The 12,925-nt window shown below is 45.8% G+C and overlaps 1 protein-coding gene and 1 non-coding gene across 5 annotated transcripts in view; both read left to right on the top strand.

Annotated features, from left to right (window-relative positions):
- The window catches only part of NUP214 (nucleoporin 214), an 86,188-nt gene that overhangs the window by 52,458 nt on the left and 20,805 nt on the right, over positions 1-12,925 (top strand). For all 4 annotated transcript variants that reach the window (XM_088841085.1, XM_055399181.2, XM_055399180.2 and 1 more), the window contains exons 28-30: positions 1,691-1,752; positions 3,789-5,615; positions 7,665-7,735. In XM_088841085.1, coding sequence (XP_088697211.1) covers positions 1,691-1,752; positions 3,789-5,615; positions 7,665-7,735 — 1,960 coding nt within the window. The remainder of the gene's footprint in view (positions 1-1,690; positions 1,753-3,788; positions 5,616-7,664; positions 7,736-12,925) is intronic.
- On the top strand, positions 11,208-11,338 carry LOC129540138 (small nucleolar RNA SNORA48). The gene has a single exon (XR_008682596.2). It is a non-coding gene; the product is annotated as a small nucleolar RNA SNORA48 (small nucleolar RNA).

The following is a 12,925-nucleotide window of genomic DNA, read 5'->3' as shown; positions in this document are numbered from 1 at the left end:
ATGTCCGTACTTGTCAAATTGAGTCATTTTTAAAAACAAAAGGGTCTTCTAACCCTCAGTCCAAAGGAAGTTCTTATTAACGTTGGAGGGGTCGTACCTTTTCACTATGCTGCAAACACTCATCGTGAAACCTGTGAGAGCTGGCAGAGCATCTCTCTGCTTTGGGGTGGAGTTAGTCTCTGTGTGGCTGAGCTAAATACTCATCCAAAGATTGTTTTCACTGTGAAGGTTGCGCATTCAGTTCCGTTAGAAAAGCCTCCTCACCTCTTCCAGTTTATGCTTTTGTAACTGGAATCACACTGACCACAGTCTCTTTTCCCTGCTGTGAGTTTGTTTCTTGAGCACCCTTCAGCCTAACACATTACGAGAAAGAAGCGTGTTAGAATAGAATTTCAAGGGGGAAATTATATATATTTTCCTGTGAATCATTGTTTTCTACTCCCCAAAGGTAGTTTGGAGCACAATTTTAGAGAATAGGTCAGTTCCAGGAGCTACTGCATCTTTTAATTAATCTTACTTCTGTGAACCTGATAATCTTCCCATCTTTAAAATAACCTGCAGAGTTTTGGGTCATGGGTCAGTTGCTTACCTCTGTTACATCAAATTTCTTCACCAGGGTTGAGACAAAGAAAGAGCTTTGTTTTCTTTTTTTTTTTTTTTTAAGGTGATAAAATAGTTAACACATCTTAGGTGGTCGTGGACCATTTGATGAAACCAGTGACGAGTTTGAAAAAAAACCTAACTCTGCTCTTTACTGTTACTTACTCTATTTGATATGCTTGGCCCCTTATATTTTAAAGCTTTTTATCAGGTTGGCCAAAAAGTTCATTTGGGGTTTTCCATAACATCTTACAGAAACGCCCAAATGAACTTCTTGACCAATCCAGTAGTTTCTGCTTCGCTGTTTGAAGGTTTCTCAGAGTGAGTAGTCCGTTCTGGCTCAGCTGGTGCTGGGTTTTCTTCTTTGGCTGTAGCGTCTTCCCTCCCAGTGTGAAGACGACGCACGGAAGGAGAGGAGAGGATGAGGAGCTGGAGAAGCTTTTGAGGGACGCTTCCTGGTGGCCTGGTGGTTAGGGTACAGCTGCAGCGCTTCCCTTTCTGTGGCCTGGGTGCAGTGCCTGGTCAGGGAAGTGAGATCCCACAAGCCACTTGGTACAACCAAAAATTTTTTTTAAGTTTTTGAACCAAATTTCCCAGCCCAGGACTAAGTGTTTTATCCGAACAGCAGAGACAGTAGCTTCCATTTCATGCCATCCCTTGTCTCCCAGTGGCGTGCGCTGTCCTGACGTGCTCTCTGGCTGGGTCATAGGCTCCTCCTTACCTGGCCCATCCCGTCTCCCTCACTAGGCGAGCCACCCGCTCCGGCCACCATCCCAAGGCACAGTGCTAGTGCTCCTTCACGTTCCCTGAAATAGGTCCCCACCCCGCCACCATGGAAAGCCTGGCTGTTCCTCCAAGGCCTCCTCACTTGCTGCTCCCCCTCACCTCACCTACACATCGCGTCCCCCCCGCTTTGAGAGCTCTGCTCTGCTGCTTCAGAGACAATGTGCTTGTACTTTGTTGATGTTTATCTATAGATTTCAAGTCCCTGGAGAGTAGATTATGTGAATGAATTATAAAATGTACTATTGAAAGGGCAATGTTGTGTCTTAAGTCTGTTCATTTTTAACTTCTTTTCTTCCACCCCTAGGCCTGGCTTTAATTTGGGGATGGTCACATCAACACCGTCTTCTAACTTCACTGCCACACAAGGTACAGTCTCTGCATTGAGTTGCCTCACTTTTGTGTTTCCCTCTAAACAAGTGCAGATTTGAGAGGGGCAGGTTGGTTGACATTTTACTTGCTGCTGCATCTTGCTTAAAGTATCTGCAGTGAACTTGCTGTTGATATTATGCATTAGAAATAGGCTGGGTTTAAGAAACCGTGGGGAAGGACTTCTGTCTTCATAGTTAAAAACTCAGGGTGTGCTTCTAGAAAGGCAAGGCTGTGCTTTAAATGTGAACGTTTACACGCAAATTAAAATTTCTTTCTCCATCTTTGTCGTGGTATTTAAAATTGTATCAATTTTTAATAATCGTAATATGTAGTGAAATTATATGTAACTTTGTTCTGTATTTTCCCAGTCTCCCATAAAGTGTTATCATACTTTCATAATTTAAAAAAAATTTTTAAATGAAGTCAAAATTGTATGTATCAATGTGTAGGTTGAGATAGGCAGTGGTAAAGAATCCACCTGCCAAGGCAGGAGACACAAGAGATGCTGGTTCGATACTTGGGTTGGGAAGATCCCCTGGAGGAGGAAATGGCGACCCACTCCAGTATTCTTGCCTGGGAAATTGCATTGACAGAGGAGCCTGGTGGGCTCGGACAGTCCATGGAGTCCGACAGGACTGAGTGACTGAACACACACGTGTACTATAGAAATGAAATTCTAAACTCATCTTTTTTTCCTTGATTACCTATCAGGAAACACACTTGTCCCGTGCATGTTGTTGCAGATCTGCCATCTGTTGTTGTTTAGTCACTGAGTCTTGTCTGACTCTTTTGCAGCCCCATGGACTGTAGCCTGCCAGATTCCTTCTGTCCATGGGATTTTCCGGGAATTGGTTGCCATTTCCTTTTCCTGGGGGTCTTCCCGACCCAGGGATCGAACCTGAGTCTCTTGCATTGCAGGCAGATTCTTTACCACTGAGACAGCTGGGAAGCTCAGACCAACATCTACCAGGATGTTTTTAATGTTTAAAAGACTTTGAGGACCTATTAGAAACCAGGTGTCTTTTTTAAGTGCCTTCAATGAAATACGTTAGGAATAAAACACAACAGAGATTCCATAACCATTTTCATTAATACCAGAACAGACAGCAGTCCAAAATCACAGGCAGCTCGATACAACACCAGTGATACAAAGAGGGGTTTCTGGAAGTTACCTGCGGACGGCAGGGCCTTCGCAGTGTTCCCAGGCGTTTGTGATAGCCAGACTTCTTGAACCACATGGCACTGAACAGCTCAGCAGGCACTTGCAACAGACCAATTTCCACTTATAAATATCGAATTTTAGTCTTCTTTGTTGACCAGGCCTTGTGAGTACTTTACCTACATTTTATTTCATCTTTGCAACAACTCTATGAGATATATGCTATTATTATCTGTCTTCCAAATGGAGACACTGAAGCCCAGAGAAGTCAGTTTAACTTTTCCAAAGTGGCACAACCAGCAAGTAGCAGAGCCCGCAGCCTCAGCCCCTCGTGTCCTTGCCCAGCAGACCACACTGCCACTGTGAGAGCACTCTGTGAGGAGAGCACTAGGAAGTAGCCCTTAATTGTAAGTAAGAAAGATGACCTGTGGATTGACACTTTGTCCATAAAAGCAAAGGAAAAACTACCATTCAGAATCAATTCCTTGTCTTGTCAGGAAGAGGTCCATAGGCTGGCATGTGCTGAGAATGTTATTCCTGAGACACACACACGGGAGGAAATGTGCGTGAGGTCTTTTTGTTTCCCTTGTGGACAACTGGATTAACTTCATGTACTCTGGATACAGGTGTATTTGTTGTGACTTAATGGTGATAAAAAGAACGTGCGTTTGTCTCACCTCAGTGAGACAACTCAGAGCTCACGTTCCCATGGAGAAGCACACATTCTGTCCCCTGCAAAGACAGTGCTGTCGGAACAGGCTGTCTTGATGAGGTCAAGGGAGGAGAGAGGCTCTGGCTTAGAGAAGTCAGTGAGGCTGTGATCGGTCATATTTTGTGACAGCCAACCCATCTCCTAATTTCTTTTTCTTGCCAGGGTCAGCACCTCCCACCAAAGAGTCAAGCCAGCTCGATGCATTCTCCTTTGGCGGGGGAGGCAAGCCTTTCTATGAGACCGTTCCTGAAAGCTTACCTTCGTCAGGGACGATGATATCAGCTAGCATGGGAGCAGCTGGTGCCGCACCAGGAGAGTCCGCCCCGTCCAGCAGCAGACCCGCAGCCCCTTCTGGAGTCTCTCTCTCCACCCCCGCTGGCAAGCTGGAGGCGCCACCGTCCAAGCTGGGTGAGCTGCTGTTCCCAAGCTCACTGGCGGGAGAGACTCTGGGAAGTTTCTCAGGACTGCGGGTTGGCCAAGCAGATGAGTCCACCAAGCCAGCCAGCAAGGCGCCGTCCCCAGGCGTGACCAGTGCCGGTGCGCAGCCCACCAAGACCTCCGCCACCCCCTCTGGGTTCAGTTTTCCCAGCCCTGCGGCACTGGGGAAGCCCGCGGAGCCCCCCGAGACCACCTCCGCGGCCACCTCGGTGGCAGCACCAACAGCAGCAACCAGTCCCAGCCCCAGCAGCTCCTCGACGGGCGTCTTTGGCAACCTGCCACTCACCAGTGCGGGCTCCTCTGGAGCGATCAGTTTTGGGGGCCTGTTTTTCAGTGGCAGCAAGACCAGCTTTTCATTCGGAGGCCAACCGACGAGCAGCACAGCACCCTCCTCCACCCCGCCGTCCACCGCCACGCCCCTGCCCGCGTCACCCCCACCCTTGTCGTTTGGCAGCCCCCTGAGCTCAGGGTCTGCCCCGACCCTGCCCACGTGCTCTGGCAAAAGCTCAGAAGCAGCCGCATCATCGGCTCTGCCCGAGAAGCCAGGCAGTGATGAGGCTTCGGCATCAACTGCCTCCCTCCTGGGGCAGCAGCCACCAACCCCGCTTCCCCAGGCTCCGCTTCAGACTCCTGACTCTGGGAAGAAAGAGTCTGCTCTCAGCCAGCCTGCCATCAGCAGCCCTAGTGCCGAAGCGGCTAGTACCAGTGTCCTGGTGCCTGCGGCTGAGGCCACTCCAGCAGCCCCCGGGGTCCCAGACGTCAAGACAGAACCGCCATCCCCGGGCCCCACCGTCTCTGTGCCTGGGCCAGCTACCATCTCAGCACCTGGAGCCTCAAGCACCATCACTGTGGCCCCAGAAACATCCAGACCTCCCACCACCTCCAGTGCTGTTTCCAGTGTTGCTCCAGGTCCAGCCACGGAGACCCCAGTGTTTGGGATAGTCACTTCTGACTCCTCTGTCTTCACTCAGCCTCCCGCTGCCAGTTCTAGCTCGGCTTTCAGCCAACTCACCAGCCACACAGCCACCACCCCCTCGGTGACCCCCATGTTTGGGCAGGTGGCCGCCAGCACCGCCCCCAGCCTGTTTGGGCAGCAGACGGGCAGCATTGCCAGCACAGCAGCCGCCGCGCCACAGGTCAGCAGCTCAGGGTTTGGCAGCCCTGCATTTGGCAGCTCCACCCCAGGGGTCTTCGGACAGCCGGGCTTTGGGCAGGCCCCGGCCTTTGGGCAGTCGACCAGCAGCCCCGCGAGCAGCTTTTCCTTCAGTCAGCCTGGGTTCAGCTCTGTGCCTGCTTTTGGTCAGTCCGTGTCTTCCACCCCTACATCCACCAGCGGAAATGTCTTCGGTGCCTCTTCGAGCACCAGTAGCTCCAGCTCCTTCTCGTTTGGACAGTCGTCTACCAACAGTGGAGGTGGGCTCTTTGGCCAGAACAACCCTCCTGCTTTTGGTCAGAGTCCTGGCTTTGGGCAGGGAGGCTCCGTGTTTGGTGGCGCCTCGGCCGCCACCACAACAGCGTCATCCTCTGGCTTTAGCTTCTGTCAAGCTTCAGGTAAGAACTTACAGGAGATTTTTCCTTGGTTGTCCTCCATATTTGAAACATTTGCAACAAGTCTACATTGCTTCAGGAATGAAAAGGGAGGGAGGGAAAACAGAAGAGGTTCTGGAAAGTCTGTAAGAGGGCATGGACACTAGTGGCCCCAGGCGTTTCTTTGGTCTAATCACTGTGGCTCCAGCCTTGCTCCTCCGCAAGTTCTCCACCAGAGTGCTGATTTCATGGGGGAGAAAAGCAAGTTTAAAGGCATGGCAAGTAATGAATGACTCGTGAGTGTGAAGTGTTAAACTTGGAAGGTGTTTTAGAGGTCATTGTGTCCAAAACTGTCAAGCCTGGAGGTGACTGATCTGATGTCTCTCGGCGCCAGTGGTGGAGCCAGACCTAGACTCCAGAGCTCCCGCCCGCGCCCATTGTTTCCTTGTCTTCTGACAGCGTCTTGCATCCTAGAAGAGCAGGTAGTGACATCTGAAAAGTTGGGGTTCCTTTGTTTCTATTTTCAGTATGATTTTTTAAAAATCTTTTAAGTTTTACAGTTTTTTAAAGTAAAACGTAATCCTCACTGTTTGCATGTCACATCTTAGCAGCTGCTTTTACTCCAAAAACCAATAGACGGGACACTCCCAAAATCTTTTCTAATCTTCCTGTCTCCGTGGTTATCTTATGAAAGGCATTTCTTTAGCAGTCAGGCTAAGGAGGTGAGGGGAATCAAAGCTCATTGATTTCTTGGTGGGCAGGATTACAAATAACTGCTAGTTCATTCCTTGGATGATAATTTATTTGAAGCTGGCTCATAATTTATTCGGAGAAGGCAACGGCAACCCACTCCAGTACTTTTCCTGGAAAATCCCATGGGCGGAGGAGCCTGGTGGGCTGCAGTCCATGGGGTCGCAAAGAGTCGGACACGACTGAGCGACTTCACTTTCACTTTTCACTTTCATGCATTGGAGAAGGAAATGGCAACCCACTCCAGTGTTCTTGCCTGGAGAATCCCAGGGACGGGGGAGCCTGGTAGGCTGCCGTCTATGGGGTCGCACAGAGTCAGACACGACTAAAGCGACTTAGCAGCAGCAGCAGTAGCAACATAATTTATTAGAAAGGAAGTCTATTCCTTCCTGTCTTCAACAACTATTTGCCGAACTCCCAGTTCCACTACAATAATGGATACAAGACACAGTGATGCGAGAGAGTTTTGAGATCCCCCTGATGCCTTGTGCAGAGGCTGGTCAGCCTGTTTGAGTGATGGGAAGTGTGACAGGTTGGTCCAAACCACAGGCAGAGAGAAGGCCTTGTGGGTCTTAAAAGAGAATAGGATATTTAACCCCATCTCTAGCGCATCTGTAGTTCTGCAGTCAAAACTTGAGAATCCTTGTCTACAATCAAAACTATTTCAATACCACCGAGAACCTCTAAAAACTCTTCCTTCCTGTGGTAACTGTGAGGAAAGGTACTTGCTCGGCCCTCTGCAGCTGTGGCTGAGGCACTGAGACCTGCCTAAGCCCCCTGCCTAGACGGGCAGCAGAGGTGGAGGATGGAGCTCTTGCACTCTAGCTCCTTGTCTGGGGCTCTCCTGTTAGAATATATGCTTCTGCCTGGTTTCCCTGGCCCCGTTCAACCCAGCACCTAGAGGGAAGATAAACAGCTCTGAAAGAATCTGGCGTTGAGATTAGAGGAAACCAGGGAGTAGTCATACTCATGATATTAAGTCAGTCATTGGAAACACTTCTTAGCAGCTATGAGTCTAGGGAAAAGCTACTCAGAACCCTCGCCCCCACCCCCGGGGGTTTGGTAGAGAGAAGGATTCAGTCCCTGAGGCTTTGAGACTTTTTGTTTTAACTGTTATAAAATTTCAACAGTGAAAAAAAAGGTCTTAAAACTATTTGCCCGTAATTTTCTCCATTTCCTTGGTAGGGAAACAGATTTTACTCTTGAGATGATTTATTCTGAGGTACTTTCACATACCTGAATGGCATTTAAAAACCAAAAAACAAAACTTTGATGTATAGAAGTTTAATTCAAATTTAACTTCGGTTTTCTTTTATTTTATAGGTTTTGGGTCTAGTAATACTGGTTCTTTGTTTGGTCAAGCAGCCAGTACCAGTGGAACAGTCTTTGGCCAGGTAATGTGGATATTTGCCTCTGTTTGGGCCAACACGATCAGTCCCATTTGTGTTGCTCCTATATATTGGATGTAATGTGTTGTGTGTTCAGCAAACAACGCTGAGGTTCTCAAGCTCTGCCTTCCGTGGCTTTCTTGGAGGCACAAAAGTCTCCGCTTCTGATTTGAGAGAATCACCCCAGTGTTGATCATTCTTTGAAAGTCCTCTCTGAAAGCACTTTAAAGCACATTGCCTGGTTTCTCTCAGTCTTCTGCCTATTGTTAGGCCAGGGATTGGCATCTGTGGCCCGTAAGCAAAATCTGCTCCTTGGCCCTTTTTTTTTTTAAGTGGTTGTTTAAACAATAATAAGAATATGCAACAGAAATTGTATATGGCCCCTGTGCTAAGCAACATGAAGTCCAGGAGCTCCTTTTGGTGACCTGAGCTGTTTCCGTTCGTCTAGCTAGTGGTTATCTGTGTGTTGGGCCTGGTTTTTAGTGATGTACACACATAGACTTAAAATCATTAGTGCTTGAATAAGGTAGGTGCTGTCATCCCCATTTGACAGATGAGAACACTGAGAACCCAAAGGGGTTAAATTTACTGTTACAAAAGCCAGCTGCTTTTACTTTAGTTTGTTTGTAAATATTTATTTATGTTTTTGGTTGCTTCGGGTCTTAGTTGTGGCATGCAGGATCTTTAGTTGCAGCATGTGGGACCTAGTTTCCTGACCAGGGATCGAACCTGGGCTCCCTGCGTTGGAAGTGCAGAGTCTTAGCCGCTGGACCACCAGGGAAGTCTGCAATCCAACTGCTTTTATTTATTTATTTGTAATTAATTATTTTGGTTTTGGTTGCACTGGGTCTGTGTTGCTGCTCTTGGGCTACGCTCTAGTTCCAGTATGCAGGCTCCTCATTGCAATAGCTTCTCTTGTTGCAGAGCACAGGTTCTAGACACACAGGCTCAGTAGTTGTGGCGCATGAGTTTAGTTGCCCCCTTGGCATGTGGAATCTTCCCAGACCAGGGATAGAACCTGCATCCCCTGCATTGGCAGGCAGGTGCTGCTTTTAGATCATAGTACCTTCACAAGGAGTCCTTCTGAAGAAAGATGCTCTGACATATTGGAAATGACTGACTTTCTAAAGGTAGAATTGACATTTGTCCAGAAGCTGGAGAAAGTGGTGGCCATGTTATATGCTTCTTCCAAGTCTTCAGTAGGAGATTTTCTTTTTCACCTTTCTCCTAAGAAGATGGGCTCTGCCCTAGTCAGTGATCCTTGACAGAAAGAAACAGAACTTCTGATTGTTTTTAAGTTCCCTAGTGAAAACAGCTAAAAATGGCTGGATAAACCATATACACCATAGATTCAAAAGCACTTATAAGCTAACAAGGTATTTTACCACACCTTATTAGAAGCAAAATGGGAACCTGTAGAAGTGAGTGGAGCACAGAAGCCAGTTCTGCCCTGAGAGCGTCACTAATCTGAGAGCACTCGGACTTCCTGTGTTAACAACCCCAAAGGGCAGAGGGGCAGGCTTCACTCACCCGGCATGTGCAAAGTGGGAGGGCTGAAAGAGCCCCTCCCCATGGTCAGCTGTGACTCCACCTCTCCAGTCTCGTCCTGAACACGTGGCCTGACCTGCTCCAGGGATGTCAGGGTCTCCAAGATGTCTGGCGGGACAGCAGAGGCCACACTGAAGAAGAGTAACTCTAGGCCTCCGGTAATTTTTAAGGACATTGATTCCCACACGTAAATTCGTCACAGCAGGAAATAAGGAGCTATGATCAAGAGCCAGAATAAACATGAGACACACATTTGCAAAGACTCCCTAGAATATAAAACAGCTGTGTTTTACATGTTGCAAAGAAATAAAGGACAAACTTGAAAATACCAGTCAAGAATCAGAAATTACAAGAAGTGTCCTAGCAGCTTTGAAAAAGAAACAAATAGAACTTCGAGAAAACTGTTACAATTAAAGTTTTAACTCAGCAGATCAGACCCAGCTGAAGAGAATAGTAATATACTAGATCACAGATCAGAGAACTTTCTCTTTGAAGGACCAGATCATAAATATTTTAGACTTTGGGAGCTACATACTGCTTCTGTCGCAGCTACTCAACTCCACTGCTGTGGCACAAAAGCAGCCAGAGGCTGCGCATGAGAGACTGAGCACGGTTATCTTCCCGTGAAGCCTCATTCGTAAAAACAGACGGCAGGCTGGACTTGGCACACGGGCTAGAGGTCGCTGACCCTTGAACTAGAAGGTCGGGTTAAGTTATCTGGAATTCATCATGGAGAGCATAAAAGATGGAAAATACAAAAGAGAACGCGAAAACGCTAAAAGAGAAAATCTAACACACATTTAATCAGAAGGAGAAGAAAAGGAATGTATGATATTAGAAGAGAAAAGGATAGATTTCCAAAACCAACAGCAAACAGTAACCCAAAGATTCTGAAGTCCAACATATACCAAGCAGAATGTATAAAAGGAAATTGAAACTAAGACCTGCCATAGTGAAACTGTGGAACTACCAATATAAAATATTAAAAGCACTCAGAAAAAGGACGGGTTCCCTTCAAGGCAGCAATAGTTGGACTAACGGCGGAGTTCTCGGTGATGGCAGTGAAAGCCAGACATAGCCTATCTACCCAGAATTTTTGAACCCAGCAAAAAAACATCTGTACGTAATGAGGTGAAATCAAGACACTTTTCGGGCAAATCCTGAGAGGATATATGCCTAACAGACCTGAAGGAAATTCTAAAGGATATTCTTCAGGCAGAAGGAAAATGTGACCTCACTAAAATTACAGCTTTCTTAATTTTAGGGTAAAACAAGACATGAAATAGGAAAATTGTAGCCTATATAACCAACAGAGTAATCATATTCAGATATAAACAATTCAAGTCAAAAGGAAAAAAGACAACTGCACCCCCACCAGAATGGCTAAAATTGAAGGGCTGGTGGTACCCCAGTACCTGGAAGGAAGCAGAGCAGCTATAATAGAAACACTCACAGCAGGAGTGAAAGTTCATAGAATCGCTTTGGTATCAAAACTAGATACACAGAACACCTGTGTATCTACTCCAGATGAACAGAGTATAGCTACTCTAGATATGCTAATGCTAAGTCACTTCAGTCGTGTCCGACTCTGTGTGACCCCATAGACGGAAGCCCATCAGGCTCCCCCTTCCCTGGGATTCTCCAGGCAAGAACACTGGAGTGGGTTGCCATTTGTAACCCACAAAATCAGAATGGTGGTTAGTCTTAGGACATAAAAAGTGAGGTCTGGGGAAGCCACCCAAAGTACTAACAGTGTTTGATGTCTTAAATGTTGAACATCATAAACAGTTATATGCCAAAATTCATTGAGCTCGTTACACATAAGATTTGTGAACTCAATAGAAAATGGACAAGAGACTTCTTAAAAAAGGATAGTGTTGGTTACACAACTTTGTGGAATGTACTTAATGCCTGAATTATACATGTAAAATGCTTGAAATGGTGCACCCTACCTGGTTGGTGGTGCCTGTCTCATACCAGCCAAGGACAGAGCAACTCCTTGTTTTTCTGAGCTTGGCTTTTGGCTTGTGCCCATGCGTGGTGCATGCCCTGTACACACAGGGGAGGGGAAGCTTAAAATGGTAAGTTTTATATACATTTTACCACAATTTAGAAAAAGAAATAAAATATTTTTTGAAAAAGGATAGCCAGAAGACCCTAAATATATTCAACTGAATTAGTAACACAAACTGAAACCTCAAAGAGAGACCCTCCTGGAAGACAGCACCCATTTTAAAGCCCAGCAACACTAAATGCCAGCGAGCATGCAAAGCAGCAGAACTTACACACACTCTTAGTCGAGTGTATGTTGGCACAGCCACTATGGAAAATAGTCTGGCATGATCGGGTAAAGCCCTGCAGTTCCACTCCTTGTTTGATCTGTAGGGAGACTCATCTGTGCGCTGGGATACAGTGTTATAAAAACCGGAGACTGGAAGCAACTCAAATGGTTATGGATATACCATTGAGCAGATGAACTTAGATCATCCTGTAATAGAATGTTACTACATTGTGAAATAGGTTGTGAAAATGAACACATTAGAGCTGCATGGGTGACTTTCACAGGCCTAAGTTTTTTCTGTCTCTCACAGGCATAATTTGAGCCAAGAGATTTAAAGCCCATACTGTGATAAACTCCATATTGCTTACTCCCCCCACCCCACCACCACTTCATGTTCTTCTTTCACAGAAATTAGGTTGCCATTGGAAAGGCTGGAAATTCAAATCAGTTTTTTTTTCCTATCATGGCGGGGGCCTTTTCTGTTATAGTCATTACTATATCCCCAGTGCTTCAGACTATGGGTAGCCCAAGATGAGTGTTGTAAAAATGAGTGAATTTTCAGGTCGTAAGGGTATTCTCAGAAGAATTTAAGGATACAAGGTAGATTCTGGCCAGGATCTAGAACTTCATTTTCATCATAATACCAAGAAAAATCCAGTTAGTATGACTATCACACTGGTTTTATCAGTATTAGAATTATCTAGTGCTGTTTAACAAATTACCCCCAAATGTCGCATTCTCTGGAAGTTGGCTGGGTGGTTATTTGCCACCTTAACTGGAACTCATGGCTATAGCATCTACATATGGCTTCTCTATGTGGCCTGGGCTTCCTTACAACATGGTGGCTGGATTCCAAGGAAGACTATTCCAAGAAAAAGGGAGCCATACAGAAGCTATCCTCATAAGTTGCAAGCATCGTTTATACTGCATCTTTTTTTTTTTTTTTTGTAACATGTGTTTTATTGACCATAGAGGAATCTTTTGGAATTTATCGAATCTTTGGAGAATTAATGACACCTATAGTAAAAAGGGTTAATAAAAAAAATAAAGAAGAAAACCTCGAAGTCCTTGGATATTTCAATGACTTTTAAAATACACTACCAAAATTAAAATCCGTGAAATATTTGACAACCTGATTTCATTAAAATTAAGAACTTCAGCTCTGTGAAAGATAGTGTCAAGAGATTTTGAATATAAGCCACATCCTGGAAGAAAATACTTGGAAAAGAAGTATCTAATAAAGGACTGTTATCCAAAATATACAAAGAACTCTGAAAACTGAACAATACAAAAAATTTTAAAAATTTGATTAAAGAATGAGCAAAAGAGTTGAACAAGAAATATACACAGGTGACAAACAAGCATAT

Source organism: Moschus berezovskii, chromosome 11 (assembly GCF_049115385.1).
Source record: "Moschus berezovskii isolate FMDL1 chromosome 11, NW_MosBer_1.0, whole genome shotgun sequence".
Classification (NCBI taxonomy): domain Eukaryota; kingdom Metazoa; phylum Chordata; class Mammalia; order Artiodactyla; family Moschidae; genus Moschus; species Moschus berezovskii.
This window is presented reverse-complemented; position numbering and strand designations above follow the sequence as displayed.